Source organism: Spea bombifrons, chromosome 2 (assembly GCF_027358695.1).
Source record: "Spea bombifrons isolate aSpeBom1 chromosome 2, aSpeBom1.2.pri, whole genome shotgun sequence".
NCBI classification, from domain to species: Eukaryota; Metazoa; Chordata; class Amphibia; order Anura; family Pelobatidae; genus Spea; species Spea bombifrons.
In genome coordinates, this window is record NC_071088.1 from 31,037,305 (window position 1) to 31,061,142 (window position 23,838).

General features: G+C 39.1%; 1 protein-coding gene across 1 annotated transcript in view; it reads right to left on the bottom strand.

Moving 5' to 3' along the window:
- PRKX (protein kinase cAMP-dependent X-linked catalytic subunit) overlaps positions 1 to 23,531 on the bottom strand; it is a 47,659-nt gene extending 24,128 nt beyond the window's left edge. The window contains exon 1 of the mRNA XM_053457381.1: positions 22,944 to 23,531. Within this exon, the coding sequence (XP_053313356.1) occupies positions 22,944 to 23,139 (196 nt within the window). The 5' untranslated portion in view covers positions 23,140 to 23,531. The remainder of the gene's footprint in view (positions 1 to 22,943) is intronic.
- Between the last annotated feature and the right edge of the window lie 307 nt (positions 23,532 to 23,838).

The window sequence follows — 23,838 nt, forward strand, 5'->3', positions numbered from 1 at the left end:
TTGCATGCAAGCATACAAAAGTGCATCCTCTAGTAGCTACAGCTGCCTTTCTCTGCTGTAGTTGAGGTTTGGGAGACCCAAATGTCCTCTGGTCAGGATTCTTGCCAAAGAAGGGCTGCTTCAAGCTGGAGTATAACACCTCGCCTAAAATATCTCCCGCATGGCAAATAGATGGGGGTTAGGAAAGGGCAAACACATATCAAGAGATTCTGCAGGATCCTCCCAGGTATTTTTAAGGGTTACAACTCAAAAACGTAAAGGCAAGACACAGTTATATGCACTACATTACATTTATTTATAGATTCTGCAGCACTGTAACAGTCAGTAGAACAATTTCACATACAATAACAAACTGGTGCAAAGGAGAAGAGGGCCCTGCTCTTGCGAGCTTACAATCTAGTCGGTGGTTGAGGGGGAAGCGAGACAATAGGAGATGACTGCTTGGATGGGGATGCGTAGATCTGTTTCCGATGATGTGTTGTAGCTGCTTTCTGCACTACACCGCATATGATGGGTCTAGTAGTCTTTACTAAATGAAATTAAAGCAGACAACAAACTGATGGTAGGCATGTATGAGGGCATACAATACAAAAGCATGTGACACAAGCACAAAGAAATGTGAATTCTAAAAAAACAACATTATTTAAGATCCCCTACAATACATACTTTTAGGCAACTTCCCCTTTATGACAAAATCTAGTCGGAGGCAAACCAATAAAGATTGAAAGACGTCCATATTAGAAGACATCTTCTGCTTAGCGTCCTTGATAATGTATTTAAAAAGGAGTTTGATCCCTGGAGAAATTAAACATGTGATAAATTCCCCAAGCACACAAGCCTAACATGACTAAACCTGTAAACAACATTGTTTTTACAGTACTTCAAAACTGAAAGCTGCTATGCAACCTATTAAAGTTTTATAAGCTCCGCGCAATCTAATTAAAGACACATTACTAGACCTCTCAAGATGTGAGAGTCACAAAACCATGAATGCCATGAATTTTGTGCATATCCCGTAAGAATGTTTAGTTGATAAATAAAATACAATCGGCAACTATACAAATAGAAAACAAACAAATATACGTTTGCTTCCACCATACAAATTGTACAGCTATACATAACGAGCAATTCAACTCTGGTGCAACTTTTCTAAAGTGGTCTTATTGTCATGGCAACCTATGATGTATCCCTACCTGTTTGGCTGTTCCTTTGACTGGTATGGGGATAAACAGACCATGACAAGAAGCCACTGGGGTCTCCTAAGTCTCAATTTGTTTTAAATATTCTAACAATAGATTTTCTTGTTCATTGCGTCCATGAACCAAAATAATAATAAAAATAATAATAATAATAAAAAAATTATATATATATATATATAAAAATGTTTAAATCTTCTACCACTCTAAATATATCTATGGGGAAGCACTGAATTGTATTTGTATTTATATATATATATATATATATATATATATATATATATATATATATATATATATATATATATATAAAAAATTTTCTCCACGCGTTAAAACAACATAGAAGCTACTTGTACATTCCATTCTATTAATATGAGCTTCATATCTCCCTCAGGGAATGCTTTAGGAATAATATATTGCGTGCCTTTAACACATCAGGTCCTTTTGTCAATTTTGTAAACCCTAACCATGTGGGGAGGATCAAAAGAAGTCATTTTAGACAAATGTATTAAGACCTTGGCTAAGCCAATGCCCCATTTTAAGCTGTGTAAAGGCCAGAAGGTGTATATGCCGTTAGGAACCCACATCCCTCAACGTCATAATGAAAATGAAAATGTGCTTGGATCACATCTTTGTGAAGCAGCATCACATTTTATTTTTCTATGGATCATGTCATGATATGGGAATGTGTAGTATTGTTACAGGGGGTAACACATTAAATAATTTGGATGTGAACTATATGTATGTATAATCATTCAACAATTGTCATCAAATAACAAATACATGTTACCAGGTATATAAACTTACTTTAAATTACTTTTTTGTTAAAGAGTAAAGAGGGAACTCCCTTTATTAGAAGATTGCTTATTCATAGAGAGATGCGTGGGAAATGGCTTCCCAGGTTTTACATCCTGTTAACAGAATGTCTTCAAAGTCAAAGCTCCACCTCAAGAAGGTTACGCCCGTAATGCAATCTTGAAGTGTACATCATCATCTAAAGATGACAGTCATCTTATGGTGGAAAAAAATGTTTTAAACTGTTCTATTCAAAACATATAGTTGGTTACAATAAGCTTTACAGTGGGTCTGTTGCCATGAGTGTGCATCAACATCTGCAACGTGCCAAAGAATCTCAAGCCATGGGGGTTCTCAGTGAGCATTACCACATTGACTGTCCAGACCACTAGGTATCAATTCACCAAGACTCTAAAATGACTATTGTTAAGTCATATGTTTTTGTACATATTCTGGCACATGTCCTGAGGAAAAGGTTCAGAATAACTTAAGTTGATGAGCTGAAACAAGTGTCAAGGTCTCCTTTATTTCCATGTAAGGCATATGTTGACATTCTACACAAGACTCCATACTAAATACTGAAAAATATATGTATTTTACACACCCTCCCACAAGTCAATAGTTCACTAAATGAATCTGGTCCGTCAAGAAAAACTGCTGTATCCCACTGCTTTACTGAGGGCAGCTAACACAGAGGACATCCAGTGTGTCAACTGCACACAAACGTGTGATGTAGTCTCTACTAATTGTGACATAAATTGGTCATTAAGCAAGTTCAGAAACTTGCTGCCATTAGTGGAACTAGTTCTACTATTCCAATCTATATCTGGGTAATTAAAATCTCCCATGATTAAAACTTCATTCCTATTCGCAGCCTTTTCAGTTTGAAATAGCAGCTGATCTTCCCCTTCATTACTAATGTTTGGTGGCTTGTAGCATACACCTACAAGTAATGTGCAACTCTTTTTTGCTATCAGCCATTGAAATTGAGAAAAGAAACACCATATTTGCAGATATCATTAGTACAATAATACTCTGTGGTTAAAGGAGTTGGGAGGTTTATCCAACACAGCTCCTACTTAGCTCTCTAAAGACAATATACACAGATACATGTAAAGTGTTAACGTTTGTTGTTTATTTTTTTTATTTTTTTTTATAAAGAAGGTTCTTTTGTTTCAAAAGCTGCTCTCTATGATTAGCTGGTAGCAGCTGTATAGATTGATAAGAAGGGCACACAAACAATGATATCCATTTATGTAGAAAAGATGCCAGTGCGCACAGTAATGCATTTTTACAAAGGGAAAAAGATTGTAACAGACAGAATACAAAAATGTAACCCTTAATAAGACTAGTCTCCTGAACCAAGAATGCACATTAAAGCGCATTGTAAATGCTTTATATGCAACCTCCAGAGCTGGTCCCATTTTTGCAGCAATTGGCACTTTCTGCACATGGTAGCACTGAAGCCGACTAGCAGTAAGCAAATGAAATGGCAGGAGTATCTAGGGGTAGGTAAAGGGTCCAATGCATAGAAGGGATACTGCTGAAGAATCTCTCCTTGCATTTGCAAGGGGAACTACCGGGGAAACCCAAAAGGGCTACTACACTACTGTATGCGTTAAAGGGCGCATGATAGATGGAGTGTCAGTTTATGACATGACTCAAACTGCATTCAAAAAAATGTAAAAACAAGGGGTACTGAGATACCCCTACCATAGTCAAAGCATGGCCACGTTTCTGCCCTCTAAAATGACGTTATGTGGACTTTTAAGGGGATTGTTATTGGAACCCAAGTGCCAGGTAAATGGAACCACACCAAATCCATGTAAAAAAAAAAAAAATCATACCTTTTTCAGAATCAATTCTCCTCTTATCACAAAAGCTGAATAATAATTTAACTATATGCCAAAAATATGACAATTTTCAATACAATAAATCACACTGTGATGTATATTGGCAAGGTTATGACGTCAAAGCGAACTGCGTGTGACACGTGTGTGCCATAAAAGTATGCACGACTCTTATCATGAGAAAACAGAATCCATAAACTAGACAGGTAGCTTACTAATGTGTCACCATAAAAATCAGCTAAAGTTTATACGCAGAGGTAAATATCAATCTTTTTCCTATATATACATACCTAATTCACAGTACACATACTATATTCAAACAGATTCTATAGAAAAGGTATTAGCCAACACATTCCTGCCTTTGTCTATGAGTGCTTCAAAAATAAAACAGGATCATTTTAGTATTAATTCATAAAGCAAAGTCGTATTTCCTTTTCGATAGGCATGTGGCCATCATTTCCATTTTGGGTCCATGTTTGATTTTGCATTGATCCTTTTCACTGAGAATAGGTTGGATCCTTTTTAGGCAGGGGTAGATGTCCAACAAATCTATACCACAATTCCCAAGATACTCTGCAATCCAAAGGTTTGGCAAGTATCATGGGTACCATTGTTCCAAGCTACCTGTGTCTTTAGGCACACGTTGCATAGCTTTTTAGGGGTACTTTACGTCTATCTAAAGATCTAAGGAAATCTTTTGGTGGAGTTAAACAAAAAATGCATCAGTTTCCAAAATAACTGTTGCAATTCAAGTAACTTCTTATAGGCGGGAGAAGGGGGATAGTTACTGTAAGTGAAAGGGATGATAAAAGGACACATAGAATCCTTTCATATGCATTTGCCTCTTCCCCTACCCAGTTTATCACATCCAGTCAGCACCAGTGCTGGGTCAGCAAGTGCTCCAGGGGTGAGGGTCTAATGAGAAAAGAGTGCTTTCTTGCCGCTGATTGGCTGCTTCAAGTAGCCAACCAGCTGTGTGAATCGGCAGACTATAGAGGAAGTGTTCTGCTACAGCTCGGAGGTGCACTTTAATATATTAGGGGCTGCAACAAGAAATAGATAATGAAAATAGTCAACAATTTTCATTATCGATTAGTTGAATCTGAAAAATACCCCTCGTCTAATAATCCAACATCAAATAGAGGTCGGACTTTAACACTAAGATCCAGAACCCCCGCAGGGGACCTGGATTCGCCTCTCCGGCAGCCAGTGAACGTCTGTGCTATGCACTCAGTCAACCTCCGCTACTGCCCTCCACTTACACTGGGGCTTCTATGATGGAACACTGGCGTCACATGACCTTCTGGTGCTCAGTCATAGAAGCTCCAGCAGCAGTTCGTCTACGCACATTGCGCAGACGTTCATCAGCTGCCCCCACTAGACACCAGGGAGTCTGGAGCACGGGGGACAAGTCTGGGGGGTATAAGGCATATCAGGGTATGAAGCATATCAGGGGGCAGAGTGGCAAATAAAAGAATATAAAAACAAAAAATGCATTTTTCTCAATCAGTTTTTATTCAATATGAAAAAAAATGTTTTACTAGTAAATATTTACATGTAAACTTTTTTAGTTAAAACCTAGTTTGAGAAATATTATGTTTGGGTTCTCATTCCTTTAAAATATAGCTTTTATTATGTCATAGTAAAATAAGAAGGCAATTAGAGAAATGCCAATGCGATAAGGGATAAAAGTGTTGCGTGTACAGAGTACATAACATACGTTAATGTAAATTTTAAGTTTTTATTATGCTGTTCGTGTTTAACACCCAGTCTGTTCATTAAATTATTTTAAATAAAGAAAAATGTGCATATGTTTTTTTTTTGTATGTCAGAAACAGAGGTGTTTTGTGGCCTATGGTGGCAGGTCAGTCCAGTCCAAGATGTTTTTGTACATTTATAAAGTATAAAGTAGCGGTCAATGAATCAGGAGTAGAGGATGCACATGAGTATACCACTGCTCATGAAAAAGGATTTAAATCGTTTTGCAAACTCATATGTTGGCTATGTTACACAAGTGATATCCCATAGAAATGAAATGCTAAATGGAATAATGTGAGGGAACACACTCCATAACATTAAAATGTCATTGCAATTATCAAATTATCTGTAACATGTAACAGCTGATATAAACACTAAGTGACATCCCATCAAGGGGTTTTCCAATGACCCAAGACGACAATCATTTTTCTGCTTTCTCTTGGCAACCACACACCCACAGCGGTGCCACATCTGGTCGTGCACCACATAAGCAACCCAAGAGGAGCAGGACACATCAAGACACTGGAAAGCATCCTACAACATTGTGAGGTAGTGAGGACCTGAAAGCATATCTTTTTTTTTTTTTTTTTTTTTTTTTACTTTAAAACTGGTGAACTATTAATTTAACAAAAAAAAGCATCCATCAAAAAAAGTTAATAAAAAAATTAAAAAGCCTATACTAACAATTGAATAAGACACAACATAGGAGATTCCCTTTAATATGCAGAAGGTTCCTCTAGAACTAAAGAGGTTAACAACATAGAGTCCTCTTGTAAATTATGTCACTGAAATAATTGCAATCTTCGTGTAATTCCACTGGGGACAGAATCTAAAAATGGAATACCCAGTCTACCGTTCCGCATCTTGGGTCTATTAGTTTCATCATTTGCTAATTTGCCGTTAGGAAATTTGTGCAAGTGTACCGACAACTCAGCGACAAGTTATGGGAGGCATGCGACAGAGTTACTTTTATGTGAGAGGACGCTAATCCGGCTGTCAAGTTAACATAATGTTTAACAAATATTATCGAACGAGCCTGTGAAGTATAGTACCCGTTATCACTACTGCCTCTTGTTTGTAATCTATAATTACGTTTCCCAGAAAGGTCCACTATTAATAAATCTCTTCTTTGTCAAAGAATTGGTAAATATCTTTATGCAGCAAATTGTTTTTTCCCCTCAAAGTTTCAAACGTTATCACGTTATAACATATCTGCCAAGAGAGGAAAAACCACCTATACCAGTGCAATTTAAAATCAGATGAAATAATTGGTCTTTGTACAATAAACAAACAATTAGTGCAAATGGAAAGGTCACTAACTTTTCACACTCCCGCTTGGTTAAGAAAGACGAAGAGCAGGCAGTGCCAGGCTTGGGAGCCAGGTGGCAAACACAGAGTCATTTTAAGTGCTATTCCCCAGAGCATTTCAAGTGTTGAAGTGCTGAATGTCAGCAACGTTCACATGGCAGTAAGGAAGGTTTGGTGTTACTGACTACCGTGTCAGCGCATATACTAATATTATATATATGTAGAATAATACAAAATTAGACACATATTATATACACACACACAGTGAAGGAAAAAAATATTTGATCCCCTGCTGATTTTTTAGGTTTGCCCACTGACAAAGACATGATCAGTGTATAATTTTCATGGTAGGTTTATTTCAACAGTGAGAGACAGAACAACAAAAATCCAGTACATATTTCAAATTAATTTAGAACTTATTTGTGAAATAAGTATTTGACCCCTTTGCAAAACATGACTTAGTACTTGGTGGCAAAACCCTTGTTGGCAATCACAGAGCTCAGACATTTCTTGTAGTTGGCCACCAGGTTTGCATACATCTCAGGAGGGATTGTGTTTGCAGGTCTCTTTGCAGGTCCTCCCCATGTCATTAAAGGTTTCTAGGCCGACGTTTGGCAACTTGAACCTTCAGCTCCCTCCACAGATTTTCTATGGGAATAAGTTCTGGAGACTGGCTAGGCCACTCCAGGACCCCAATGTGCTTCTTCTTGAGCCATTCTTTTGTTGCCTTGGCCGTGTGTTTTGGGTCATTGTTATGCTGGAATACCCATCCACGTCCCATTTTCAACGCCTTGGCTGAAGGAAGGATGTTCTCCAGAGTTGACGCTACATGGCCCCATCCCCTTTGATGCAGTGAAGTTGTCCTGTCCCCTTAGCAGAAAAACGCCCCTATGTTTGACGGTGGGGATGGTGTTCTTGGTGTCATGGGCAGCATTCCTCCTTTTCCAAAAACAGCGAGTTGAGTTGATGCCAAAGAGCTTGATTTTGGTCTCATCTGACCCCAACACTTTCACCCAACCCCAACACCTCTGAATCATTCAGATGTTCATTGGCAAACTTCATACGGGCCTGTGCATGTGCTTTCTTGAGCAGGCGCTGCAGGCTTTCAGTCCTTCATGGCCTAGTATGTTACCAATTGTTTTCTTGGTGACTATGGTCCCAGCTGTCTTGAGATCATTGATCCTCCCGTGTAGTTCTGGGCCGATTCCTCACTGTTCTCATGACCATTGAAACTCCACAAGGTGAGATCTTGCATGGAGCCCCAGACCGAGGGAGATTGACCGTTATTTTGTGTTTCTTCCATTTGCGAATAATCCCACCAATTGTTGTCACCTTCTCACAAAGCTGCTTGGCGATGGTCTTGTAGCCCATTCCAAGGTTTAAAACAAGATCAGAGGCTTCGCTGTAATGTAGATAAGTTTTACTTATTGAGAACGAGGCAAATAAGTGCATGAGACTGGCATAAGGTTATCCTGAATACAAGACAAGGCCAATGACCAAATAATGTAGGCAAGGGAAACCTGCATTAGAAGGCACCTTGGTTTTGCCGAAACCCTGGGCTTGTGCATTAACTTATTCTATTTGTCCTTACGTTGATTTAGCCACCTGGTAGCTGTCAGGTGTGACATTTTTATAGCACACTCATAAGAGCTTTGTTTTGTTTATTTTAAACCTTGTAAATACACCATCTGAACTCCAAACAAAACTACAGAAAAGACCTGAGGACTGTGCATGTGTGACCCTTGAAGACATACCGGTACTTCATCTATACAATCAAAGTAATCAAAGGACCAAAAATATGTTTCTGTTACCCAGCAGAATATGAACATTTGTCATTCTGTAATTCATAACATTAAGCCCCAGAGTTCCAGGCAGGGTACATAGCAAGTAAAGTGGGCTTAGAAGGCCAGTTACATATCCCCTACATACTGGTACTCTCAGGGAGTCCATCACGACTGCAACTAGAAACATATTTCTGTACTGCGGCTCCGTTACTACAAAAACCAGGTGTATGGTGAAAACAACCAGTGCCAAACCATGACAAAAGCAACACAAACCACCTAGTGTCTCACTACTAACCAATAGAAATCCACCAAACCTACATGCTGTGTACCGTCACCTACACGTGCTGCGTGTGGATCCATGATTTTCCTTAACGCTAGGTATTAATAAAAAAAAAAAAAAAAAAAAAAAAAAAAAGAGATCTCCCCAGATTTTCCCCAATCTGATTTTACCATTTATTACACTAATGAATCCCATGAGTTTGTTGATTAAAATAAGCAACATATGTATTAGAAAGGCAGCTTATGCGCATAGTACAGGAGCAGCCATCTAACCACATCTTCATAGGATATGCAGGATTATACATCCTCATTAAGAGTCAATACTTTACTGCATGGGTCTTGTAGCATATTATTTTCATTTTATATTTGTGTCATTTGAAAGGACAGCTGTTGACCTTTTCTGATATGACAAAATATCTTCCTCCCACCAAGACTTTACACGTCCCCCTTTATTGTGGAAGCCAAGCCTATTAGACCTCCGATTTTTCACAGATCGTAATATGCGGAGGAGGGCGCGTTTTCGGAAATACTTAGTCAGACAACTAAGCAAAGTACTTTAGAAAAGTTCCATATGTTCTATCTAGTTATCCATGTGTCATAATTTTCAAACCTAGAATATGCGCCAGGATAAATTTTTCTTTGGCAAGAGACATTTTTAAAAACCATGTTTTAAAGAGGATACACCTGCATTTTTATTAAAACATTGCATGTTTCTATTCTAGCAGTACTGATGGTGACGATATGGATGATGGACTGCTCTACGGAAGATTTGCAGACTCTAGATTGTAAGCTCTCCATTCTTGCCTCTAAGTCAAATTGTTATGTTTTATACTACTTGTTATGTCCTGTCCACCCATTGTACAGCGCTACGGAATTTGATGGCACTATATAAAACAATAAAAAACGATTCAACAACAAACTCATAACATGACCAGCAATACTCAAGGTTTTCAGACATGATGATAATGATGATAAAAAGAGAAAATCAAACTTTTCAATCATCGTGTGTGTTTTGGTAAATTGAAAGGGTAATTTTTATTATTATTATGATGTAACGATTAACTTTAAGAAACAAAAGTAATGTTACGATAGGACCCAACATTTAGTTGGACTAAAGAAACCGATAAATCTGGGTCCTGTGAATATAATATAAAATAATTTTTTTGGGGGGGGGTTGGAGTATAACTATAAATGGCGATGAGAAAGTAAATTGGTCTAGAGAGCTTGACCCTACTACGCAGTTTGCGTTACCTCTTGGGTCTAAAAAGACATTGACTAAGAATTATATACTCCCCCGGAATATAATACTTTTAGGTTAAGTAGGGGAGCGGAATGGTCTGAGAAGGTATTCACATACCATGTAGACAATACATATCAATGGTAGTGGAAATTATTAGTGTATGTTTGGAAAAATCACGAAAGATGTGTATACGAGTCATTTTCAAGTAAACAATCGCCACTTCATAACTCGCCTTCTAGGAGGTACATTTACAATGATAACATTTTCTATTGGGAAATATCAAAGATTTCCTTTTTTTTCTCACTTAATATAGAAGGTATGGAACCATTTTTTTGGGTAAAATAACACTTCATTGAACAAGAAAATTATGCAATATAAGAATTTCTAGCAGGCACAAATACGATAGTATTCGTACGTTAATGTACTTTAAGGCGTTGGACTAAAATCTGATATCAAAACTGCAAGTTTTTTAGTAAAGAAAAGAATATATCCAACAAGGTTTAAACAAAATCTTGAGGGACATGGCAATAAGAGACAATTTCTGTAATAAGACCCTCAGTTCAAAATTTCCAAGCAACTACAACTTTAATTACAATAATATTCCAGATATGCCAGAAGTAGGCATAGTTTGCTCAAATAAGCATTTCTCAAATTCCATCTCAGAAATGATTATTATTTATTGTTTTATATAGCACCATCAAATTCCGTAGCACTGTACAATGGGTGGACAGGACATAACAAGTAGCATGTAATATAACAAATTGACTAACAGACAACAGGTGTGGAGGGCCCTGCTCAAACGAGCTTACAAAATGTATTGCTCTGCCACTACAGTTTAATTTTGTTTACAAATAAGTGATTTTTTACAGAAAACGTGGGCAGATTAAATTAGGAAAGATGAAGGACTGTTAAAAGCCTTAAAAAGTGGAAGATACATGTATAAAGTATGTTATAAGCCAGGGGCGTCCAACATGCGGCCCTCGAGGTGCAGCCAGGGCAACCGATCTTACGCGAGCCGCACCTCAAGCCCTGCTACTTACTTGTGGGAGGATCTTCTGGACTGCACAGAGGAAGCGGAGTTCACGTGACATCCTACTTCCTCTGTGCTTTAGCAGAGAATGCAGAGGGAGGCCGCGCCCCCTGCTGAAGTCTGTGAGCGGCATCGAGGAGCTGCAGTGCAGGTAAGGGGGTGGGGAGGGTGTTTGAATGAGTGTGTGTGAGGGAATGAATCTGTGAATGAATGATTATATGAATAAATGAGTGTGTGTGTGATAGCATGGATGTGTAAGTGCTGGAACCTAGGCATGATGGGACTGTGATTGCTGTTAGCAATCACACTCCTATCATGCCAAGTCAGCCAGTACATGCTGAAACCTGGCCAGCTGCCCCCCTTGTGTAGTGATGCTGCCAGCAGTATGGGGTCTGCACTTACAGCCACCCTGTACCAGCATGTACTGGCTGACTTGGCATGATAGGAGTGTGATTGCTAACAGCAATCACAGTCCCATAATGCCTAGGTTCCAGCATTTACTGGATGGATGTGTAAGTGCTGGAACCTAGGCATGATGGGGCTGTGATTGCTGTTAGCAATCACACTCCTATCATGCCAAGTCAGCCAGTACATGCTGAAACCTGGCTAGCTGCCCCCCTTGTGTATTGAGGCTGCCAGCAGTATGGGGTCTGCACATCACTTACAGCCACCCTGTACCAGCGTGTATTGGCTGACTTGGCATGATAGGAGTGTGATTGCTAACAGCAATCACAGTCCCATCATGCCTAGGTTCCAGCATTTACTGGATGGTTGTGTAAGTGCTGGAACCTAGGCATGATGGGACTGTGACTACTGTTAGCAATCACACTCCTATCATGCCAAGTCAGCCAGTACATGCTGAGACCAAGCTAGCTGCCCCCCTTGTGTAGTGATGCTGCCAGCAGTATGGGGTCTGCACATCACTTACAGCCACCCTGTACCAGCATGTACTGGCTGACTTGGCATGATAGGAGTGTGATTGCTAACAGCAATCACAGCGAGCACAGTCCCATCATGCCTAGGTACCAGCATTTACTGGTTGCCTGGGTATGATAGGAGTGTGATTGCTGTTAGCAATCACACTCCTATCATGCCAAGTCATTTTGCTAATTTTGTCCAATTGTGTGTTACCTACTTTTATTAAAAATGTGAGTTTTTATTATTATTTTTAAAAGGTGGGGGTCATTTTCGGTTTTGGCTAAGTGAACCCTGAATGTTTTGGTCCAGAATTTTCATTTTAGTTCATCCCTAGAATAAATCTAGGGAATCCTGAATTTGTAGTCGCAAAACTTTCTAGGGCCAGAAATCAGTGAGAGGAAGAGTAAAGGTTTTGTGTCATGTTACTGTATTTTAATCTGCATATTTTATTAAAGACAATATTTTTTGTCACAGTGAAAAATGAGTGCGGCCCGAGCACGTATACAATTCTGATGAAGTGGCCCACTGCAGAAAAAACTTGGACACCCCTGTTATAAGCAGAGAAAAACTGAAGAAACAGAACACAAATGGTCAATAGATTCAGATTCTTGTTGTAAAATGTTTACTTTTCTATAGTACTTATGTCAAAATGACTACTTTTGTTTTTACCTCCTTTTTTTGTTTTATGTTTATCTTCCCCAAAAAGCTGTATGCAAAGTAAGACGAACACATGCAGATATTGAAGAAGGGATTTGACAGATGAATAAGGTGTAAGACAGCCATAGATCCTATTTTATGATATTCTTTTGTACATATCTTCCTTCACTCATTGAATGAGATATGAATGGTAAGGGAATGGACATGGCACATATTTATGGTAAATAACAATAAACAGGGGGAATGTAAGAAATCCATGTACAGCGACCACCCTTCGCACGGATATCAAGGAGGATGTTTAATACTGAATAGTGGTATAAAAATAAAAATTATTAAAAAGCAGCTTTCCACTACATTTTAATAGTGTAAGGAAGAAAAGGTTAAGATGAAATGAAAACAAAATCAACATACCAGACTACGCATGAATATTGACCAAATGTCTTTTTTACAGAGTGATCTACCATACTAGAAAATGACATTTTAAGACACATCGCACCTACTCTATAAATACACACGATCAAAGTAGTAGCAACATCAAAGTGCTTTAGTGACTGTTTAGACCCTATTTACTATGTTAAATAACTAGATGGGAAACACACCAACAGCATGCCGCACATTCCATGGCTGCTACTTATAGTCGGTGGAATGCCACTCTATTAGATGACACAAGTGGACACTCAGCGATTGCCCAGCAGCATTAACTACCGTAGGTAACAGAATGCAGTAATAATTAACCAAAGGACAGCCCTGAGATAATGTAGCAATCTGAGATGAGCAGCATTTTTACGAAGGTAGAGGATTATACGCTTGACAAACCATGCCTCCTGTAAACATGTTGTCATATCCTGTTTGCATGATTTTAATCTCGTAAGAGTGACTGTAATAGAAAGGTAGCGGTTGAATTCCAAACCATCTAAAGCAGCCCCTCATTTCCTATCTGTGTGCTGCAAGATCCTGTTTGACATGTGTGCTCTCGAGAAGCACCTGAATTTCACACAAACAGTTTAAAATACACATCCCTAATAACCAAGGCATTGTAGGCTACTGCCTAAGGCCCGAGCAAAGTAAGGAGCATTATAGGGCCATGTTTGACTGCTGTGGTTTTATATTGTAAAGCTAGTTACATGGAGGCCTGTTCTAGGTCCTAAACATGTACATAGCAAAGCAGCCTACGTATAATGACAATGCAAGGTATGTCACCCTTCCACAATTTAAAAAAAACAAGACCCAAAAATAATTGACAATATAGACTCAACATGGGCATATTATTGTTCATTAATGGAACTTCTAGGTAGCACTTGTCAACTTGTGTTAATAAACTGCTTATTCTTCACTCATTGTTTTTATAAACTGATTAATTTGGCAGGAAAAAAAAGTTTTACTATCAGTAGTGAGCATCGCTCCTCTACTCAGAGATTGAGGACACTAACCTGGAGCCCCTGAGAGACAGAGTTTCATACAGAACTGCCAAGTTCTCACGACATCAGAGATATTACATTAGGAAAGAAAACCACTGAACTTAATGTTGACTATAATACAGGAACATTAATGTAATGGGAAGGCTTCCTTCTACATTTTGTCTGTTTACTTTGCAAGTGTATAAGATCTTAAGTTGCCCACCGTGTGATATCACACTTTACGTGTGTTTAAAAAGACATATGATTATATATTGCACCACGCAAAACATAAAACACCTTGAAATTACTAATGGAAATTGACATTACATAAAAATAAAAAACTATACACTGTTTATAACAGTTACATAAAGAGAAATATGTAACCAAATACCTCATAATAGGGAGGACTAATCTTTGCATCAAAGGAAAAGGTTAGACTAAGACTGTTACAGAATAAAGTCAACGAGGACAATTACACAAGTCCATTTGTAAATGGAAATGTAAAACCCCTCAACCTGCAGAGTATGTAAATATAATTTAAAGGAACACTTCAACCATCGCATGTACCGTAACAAATAGGTATGTCTTCTATAAATTATTATTTTGTTCCTGTGCAAATGCATGGAGAGGTTGACCAGAATCCAGATCCTTGGCTTGCTGGAGATGGGTCTGGCCAAACACATATCGTGCTTGCCACTGCCATGCCTATTGTCACTGCCAGCCAGCAACAGTTCACACAAGGGTTCCAGGAGGACCCCCCGCACGCATGTGCCAAAGCAGCCAAAAGTGGACACTTCTTTTATATTTTATCAATCTCAAAGAATATATCTGTACCCCATCACCCATGTAAAGCAAGGCTGCTCAACCCAACACCTCCAGGGAATTCTGTATATTTCTTGCCTGAAAACAGGCCCAATGATTTTTTTGTAATTGAGAGGTCTGTGTTCAAGCTTTAACATCCAGAAACCATGGCCCTTTTGCAGCCCTCGAAGCATGGAATTGATGATTGAATTTAAGCAAAATGAGGGTTCTTTTTTTATGCAGTGATATGAGTAACCCTAGTTATGTGGATGTGGGGTAGATATGCTTTTGAAACACAATTAAACTTAAATTTATGTTTAGATACGCAACTTTTTCACATTTCTATATTACTAATTGGGTGATCTCCAATAAAATGTCTGGATTGTTTGAAAGGCTTTGTAGTGGCAGACATGTTTATGGCATTAGAAGAAGATTAGAAAAGTAAAATACCTGGAAATTTGTGACTTAGGGGACATTCTGGAAACATTGATAAGGTACAGAGTTATAAACCAAGACATTGTCCATGGAAAATGGAGGAATCTGATCACTGTATGTTTAGTTCTGGCATTTCTGTGGAAATATTTAATTGTGTGATCAACTTTAATGCTGTAAAAAGTTGTGAAACACGAAAGGTTGTTTACATTTGTTGTGACCAGAAACTAAGGAAGTGAAAAACAGTTTTAGTAAATTGTGAAAAAAACTAAGTTGAAGGCAGTTTCCCCAGTTCATGGCCTTAAATACTTCAGGTTAGGGTTTCATTTTGTATATTTGCCTGCATCAAATCACCTATTACGTAATCATGGTGAAATGGCTCACTTATTTCTTATCATATAGGAAATGATTAATATAATTTTATTTGCGTGTTCTATTTTTGCAACACAAATGAAGACACCGCCGTACAAGGTGATCTGGAAATTGCCCTTTTCGATAGCTGAGGAATGTGTACGCTTTGTCGTGAAAGCTGGCGAAAGTAAGGCATAAGATTTACACTTTTCTGTAGGGTTGCTAAAGGGACAGTCTAACATCACAGGCAGCCTTCTCATGAAGTACTTCATACATTTACAATCTGGTAGGAAGGTGAGTGGAAATGAAACAGAAGGTGACATGTTGGAGTGAGCTCCAGATCTGCCACATTGGGAGCCTATGTGAATGGAGATACATCATGATGCTCCTTCAGAAACGAGTTAAATCACTAAAGCAGTAGAGTTCCTTCTTCAGTTCACTAAAGTCCCTGCACAGAAGATCAAGCTGAAACACAGGAGAGAGACTGGAGATACAACAAACCTAAAACACTCATATGTCCTTTAACTTACCATCGGTCAGCTCTGACTTGGCAAACAATGCGGGAGAGACTAATGACTAAGAGGCCCCCTGTGCGCACGCATTAAAAATGTTCCCACCGATTTCCACAGAAGCACTTAACTGCCACTGATCATATGTTTTAATCAGTGGCTCAAATCACCAAACCACATCCAAGGTGGGAGCTGCCGCTTCCAATTTGTTCCATTTTAAAGAATGCATGTTGAAGTACTTCTTCTATTGGTGAGCCTGTCCCTTTAAAACAATTCTCGATGTTACACTCCTAAACTGCATTTTTACCCTAAATGTCTCCAATGTCATCTACAGACATACAGATTATGTCCATTACTGTCAAAAATACACTAACACAGCTGGATGGTGCTGGAGAAAAAAAAATACAAATGCAGACCTTCACAATTATAAACTGTATGTTCCAGATTCAAAATACTCTTGATCCCACAGTGACCTACATCTCACCTCTGTTCTCACTGCCTCATTCTACTCCCAGCTTGTTTATTTTTTTTTATGTCCCCATACTGCCTGCCGTAGGAATTCTTTATCAGTCCATCATACGAAATGCCTACATAAAATTAAGAAGTCACAGGATTTAGAAACTTAAACATAATAATTAAGTACTTCTTTAAATCTGATCTCCATTTACCCTTTATCTCCAGATGATTTACTTTGAGCGTGAACCTCTTTGAAGTAACCTACAGCTATTATTACGTGACTAAACCACTCGATAGGGTGTTTGACTAGCGAGGGTTAATAGAGTTCTGCTGCAAATTAAAAGCTTTGGGCAAATTATTTTTATCCAACGACAATTTTTCTCAAAATCAAATGTTATGGAATATGTTAAGATAAAAAGTGACCAAATAATTCTACCTTCCGGGATTTTACTCTTCGCTCATTTGCATTTCGACATAAAAAAAAGTTTTCCTTATGAATCTTTCAGCAGATTTAGCCAACATAATCAAATGCAGATCCCAGAGCACTAGGATGCAAAGAATTTAATTCCCTAGATGTGTGGATAGATCGAAATAACTGCAGTATTAAAAAGGAAAATCGGTATAGCTCTATATGTCCCCAGATTGTACACTCACAGGAAAACAGCTAAACTACTGATATGCCTTTAAATCCTTACATTTATACGCCTAAACACCTTATGTGTATGTCTCTATCAATGAAGAAGAAGAAAAAACTGACAATGCATCAGACAAGGAACCGAGCTGTGTTTCGATAAATCGACAGGCATCCTTTACACATCCCTTACAGACATATCCCATACAACTGAGGCAAAAATAGGAGGTTTAGCCTCATGAATAGTATTTCAAACAGAAACACTATGCAGTGGCATAGTAAAGGGGACTACAATATTAAAACAACTGTGCATTCAGATTGTATTCCCTTTCATATGCTTCAACAAGAATGGTGATTTCTGGGGTCAAGAATGGCAGACTTCAGAGGTGGAACCCAATCCATGTCCCCTGGTGTCCACATCAGGACATCTGTCATGGGGGTTTGTGACTACACCTGCAACTAGTCACATCGGGAGGGTATGCTCAGGGCAGGATCAGCAGCCCACCATACCTAAAAAAAAGTCTACTAGCAGAGCTTAGCCTCAGGGTGTCAAGATGGTCACACCAGAACTGCACAGGCCTCCATTGATTTTACAGCGCTCTGGACCAGTCATGGAAGATAAGAGGATCCCTTCAACTGGCCCACGAGCCACATTGTTCCCAAAGGGTATGGAATTCATAGACCTTCCATGCAGCCAGTATATGGCCAGGAAAGCCACAAACACATGGTCACCACACCAGTAGTTCGGGAACAACATGGGCACAGCACACTATGGAGTTAGACTAGCTGGGTAAGGGTGCCAAGTATAGGAACAAAGACAGGCCCATAAACAGCCAGTTAAAGAAGGAATACAGGGACTAGAAGACACCACAACAACTGGAACTCAGCAAAAAAAATAAAAAGGTGCATAAATGTGTACGCAAAGACAACTCAGAAATGCAAGGTAGCTATATAAACACCAAAGAAGAACAAATTGATCTGTCTATGGAGTGTGGCAAAGGGCAAACCTATACAGGGAGATAATGAGGATGCTGGTGCCATAATGACTTTCATGTGGGTAAGCCCAACAAAGACCCATAAGCTTTTTATTCCAAGGGCTGCAGGAAGGCACAACCAGACAGACAGCCCACAGGTAATGCAGCCAGCAGCGGAACTTCAGATCCCAGATGACCCCCTGGCACTAGGTCATTTGTTATGTTGGTTTGATCACTTTTCCAAAAAAAATAAAAAAAATAAAACAGAATAGTGGGTATTGTCAAAGTCCTTAAAAAATGATCCACTTTGTTAAGCACAAACAAAAATCTGATGGCATGAATTTGGAAGAACCGAGTGATTAGGATACACATATAATTACTAATGTTAAAAGCATAGGGATTTACCAGCATAAAGAAATTAACTCATCCAGATGATCCTTTTATTCCTCTTTACACAAAATGAAAACGTTGTTTTCCAAAATAAAGTAAAAGACGCTCATTAGTAAGAAAATGACTAAGCCTCATATTCTATGTTTACCATGAAATGACAATCACAATATAAAAATATGTCAATGATTCTAAATATTTGACAACAGCAGACAAGAAACATGCCTCTGAAGCAAGACACTCGCAAGAGGGTTATAAAAACAATACTAAATATCTGCCTATGTATTGTATGGTATTCTTCCAATTGATTACACATTCACAATTTCACAATTAAACACCCATATCCCTTCCTGCCATCAGAACTCATGCCGATTACAATAGTTTAGTGGCTAGCCTAGATAATATTTACGATCCTACAATATGAAGTCTAGAAGGATAAGAATGTTTAAACTTTCAGTTTAAAATTACATTTTAAGGGATCTGGAATATCAAACAATTACACAAGAGCTCAATACTAACAGACGGCATAGAGCCAAACATTAACAGCCACTTTAGCAAGTGCAAAATTCACCATCAGGCCAGTTTTCAGAACAAGGGAAACTAGAATGAACGGTTAAAGCAATATTCCGGAATATAAGTGTACAGCGAAGCTATGAAACTATGGCCCCTTCATATTGGTCTCATTTAAATGATCATTATATACGGTTACCGTCAAAAAAACTTAAAAGCCGAAATACCTAGTGTAAGAAACCGTTTAACATTATTGTCCCCGACTTATTGAACTGCTTTACAAAAACAAAAAGGAGTGTCAAACTATTATTATTATTAGAACATTGTATCCATCTACAACACGTTAGGAAGACAGTGTGTGTTGCTTTAATTCTCCAGCCCAGAACTTTTATTGTACGCCGGAACGACTTGCCAAGACAAGCATTAGTAAACAAAACAAGCCAACGCCATCACGAAATCCTTTCTATGTGCTGATTTGGAACACTGTTCAATGGGAAAAGGACTCAGATCTGTACACTTCTCAAGTGTGCCAGGCTTATCAGGAAAATACAACAAAAGCCACTACATGCACTATACAACAGCAGTCCCCCCCCCCAATATATTTCACAAAATAAAAAAAACACTTTTTTTAATAATAACTAAGAATAATTTCATGTGGGGATCATTGTCTCCTTGGTCGAGGGTAAAATGTGGTGTAGTATTCTGTAATTGTGTTAGATATTAATGTTCATCAAAATATGGAATCGATGCATGCCCCTGGCTTTGCACCAACTGTGACTGGTGAAGAAAGTTAGGTGACAGCAGTAATATTTTAGAAGACGTGTCTACCTGGAACCTTGGATGTGTCTCAATCTCACGAGCCCTACCATCATGATCAATTATTTGAGAAGATCCACCCATCCAGTGCTACTTCCCAGTTATCTGTACGGAAGTACTCTAAGCATTTTGTGTCTTTAGAGATGTCAAAACAATGACACTTCCCCCTCTACTACATGCTTATTTGAAAGACACTGTTGTCTTTCACTGTTGTAGTTGGCCAAAGGCTTATAAGTCACTCCTACAGCAATACATCTCTATTTTTCTTAATTCAATTACTAGGTGATGAGAATTCACATTGTTTCTCCAAATTGCCATAATTTTTTAAAATCTATATGACTTTCTTCTTCCAAAATATGTTTTTCCGTAACGGATGTTACTCCATAATATGTATTTGTAAAAATAATATTAAAATGTTACAATTGGTTAGTAGCCTTTATAGGCCAGTCTAGAATTCTTTCCTTACAACCGGGTTCTCCGACACTTACAATGACATACCGTGCACTAACCGGTAATAAGATACCTTATTAAAATTGTATCCTAATAAGATATGCAATCCACCCTTAAGCAACAAAATACTCTAATTATTCCTGGTCTATTTCCATATCATGGGAGTGAAAACAAATACAACTGCCTAATTACAATTTTCTAAAATAAGAAACACGGAAGTCGTGGTTGTGGTATTGCAAACTCTTCCTGACTGATATTAGGCAAGTAAACGTTCAGAACAGGTCGTGTGACTTTTCGTAACTTAGCCAAGTGCTGATTTGAAAGAAAAAAAGGAGAACCTTGCTCACTTATTTTTGATGAGAAAAATTTACAACTTCCCCATAAATATAACTTCCCCATGTTTCTTTTTCCTCTCTTTCCTCTTGCAGCTGTTCCATGACATTCAAGTATTCTGTTACCTAAACTGGGCCCTAGTGGTAAAGAAATCCATCCACTCATAAGATACTTTGGATGACAACTGTTGAGTTTCTTCCATAACTCAATTTTTCAACATCTGCTTAAAATAAATGAAAATCGGTCAATACTGTAAAAGCAAGGTACAGAGGTGGGTCCCATTTACTTTCCAAAAAGGTACAAGCTGGTGTCATTGGATTCTAGAAGCTCTTAATCCCAGCTCAGTGACATACATTATCTAACTAGGTTCTCCTGAGTAGATAAATGGGGAATGAAAATGCAGTTAATCTGGTTTTCGAACAAAGAAAATTGTGATTCTAGTGCAAGATCCACCTGCTAATCGATGGAGAGCTGGAATCCTCATGATTACCAATAATGATACACAACGTCATGTGCCAATTCAGTAGTGCAGCAAAAATATGTCTAATAGAAACGCTTGACCTCATTGTCCCCAAAGGGGACTCAAGGACCACCAAGAACAGCATCTGCACTATTTAGGTTGACCTACACATCTACTATTCTGGGTATGTTTATCATCTGCAATGTGGCAGCTCTCTCCGTGAGGGAAGTATCATTTGCAACCTTGTGCACTTGTCAAGAACACATATTCAGCATTTTGTAAGTCTCAGTAGACCACATCTAATGTCCCTGCAGACCATCTGCACAGGGTGCCTCATGAGCCGATATATACCTGTATTGTATGGAGATTTTGTACGGAGGTTAAAAAAAAACTGCACTTCAATCTGGACATCAATAATCTTGTAATTCTACACATTTCGAATTTGTGTCATTTGTGTTTTAACAACATACAGCATTTTTTTTTCTTTAAAAAGAGGGGTAAATTACATTTTGAAAGAAGTATATTTTACGACAGTAGAAAACTTTCACTACAGTCGACTGAAAAAAGAAACAGTCACTTTTTTTACCCTACAAAAGTAGGTATTTGGGCTGACCCTCTGTCCTCAAAATCCTTAACCTGTACTAGGAATGTCAAGTATTTTAGAATAAAATTGCATTTCAGTGACCCACATTCATTAAAATGCATAGGCATGATTTGAAGGATAAGGGATACACAATACCTGCTAAAGGTTTTTGGCCACTAAAACAGAACGTTACTCATTTGTAGGTTAGATATGTGTATTAACAGGATTACAGATAAGGCTGACATAAGCCTTTCAGTTTTGTTGATATAATGAGCAGTTTCTGGGCTAGCTATGAAAGCTAATTATATGTATCAGGTCATCTACAAAAAAAATAAATAATAATAATAAAAAATGTACTTTGTTCCTTAGGTGAAATACTCAAAAGGTGTGTTAGGGAGAAGAGAAAGGCTTTATTGTATCACCATGTGCAGTTTAAACAAGACAATAGGGATATGCTAGCAGGGGTAAGCCAGGCATTGTCACTTGTGCCACTGTAAGGCTTGATGTGGAAGGTGCATGTCATGATGTAGAACCCATTCCTTTATTCCAAGTGCAGGCTTTTGCACTAGCCACCAGCGATCAAAGTTAGCCAAATTCATTTATTTGGAACAATCAGATGTGGATGTATCAATACCCAGAAGCATTAACCCTTTAATGGCACGTGGGGGTACAAACGGCTTGATGGAATACCCAGTCTTTGTTTTCTTTCCATATGATCACTCATACAGACGTTGTGTGTTTTATATATACACACACACACACACGTTATATTGTGTAATTCAGGAAACAGATCTACAAAATGCTTTGTACCTTGCCTCCCTCTCCGCCCTGTTTTAATGTGAATGATGTTCTTCTCATGGATGGGATGTGCCTATAAAAGTCTAAAGTTACTGAGCTCAGCTACAGCAGGTCCGTGTCTATGGGCAGGTGTTGTCACGTTGGGCTTTCTTACATCTGTGATCGGTGAACCACCCATAATGGAATAAATGCATGAGCAGAGCGATCACTTCCAAAGGCAATATAAAGAGCTCAACTCACCCACAGTAGCCACGGTATCAAAGTCGTCCAACTTGTACTGAGATTGCAGTTCTAAACAAGGGGATGAGCTCTGGCCACATACTGATAGCCCAAGGCAACCTGAGCTGGGGCTAGCCACCCCTCCATCACAGCTGCCTTTGCCAGCACTCCTGGAGCCAGATCTGGCTTTGACTGAGCCGGTAGCAGCTGCCTCCATGTGAAACCAACTTGTGCTCAAGCTAGCGGGCGAAATCAGCACGGGAAGGAGTGCCCACAACACATAGGAGATGGCACAGTGACTTAACGGAGCTTGAGTTCCTTCAGGGCACGCTGCTGATCATCAGCAGCCTCCGGTGGGAAGATGCCCGACTTCGTTACCCGAGCAGCCGAGCGATTCATTTACTCCCCGTACGGACGCTCCTTTGTAAAACTTTACGCTCGCCGTGCCTTTCTTCTCCGCTGCTCCATAGCGCTCCTGAGACAAACGCTATGAAATGGAATCGCCCCGCCTCTTCCGTGACGTCACGGGCCCTGCCTGCTCTCAGAGGCTCTCACGCCTCGGGCATGACGGGTGTTGGATTGATCAGTCAGTGCAGCCTCATCCTGCCGGTGTCTGTGTGCACGGCCGAGGAAGCTCGTGACGTCATCTCTGCGCGGTCGGCTTTTTGTTGCGCGAGATTTGAAATGGCTGCCCTGGGATTGTCGTTACCCGCCTGCTGTAAACCTGAGTGACTTGGTACGCTAGTGGTCGTTAACGCGCGCTTCTGGGGTCTAGTCGCTATACAGTATGTACATCCTTGAGCTTCTGCTGCCTTGTGTAGTGTGTAGGTAAATCAGAGAGCTTTCTTCACAGTCTCCTGTGAATTGTACGTGGCTTTCTCAGCTCTTCTTGCTGGAGAAACATGTCGGTGTTGGC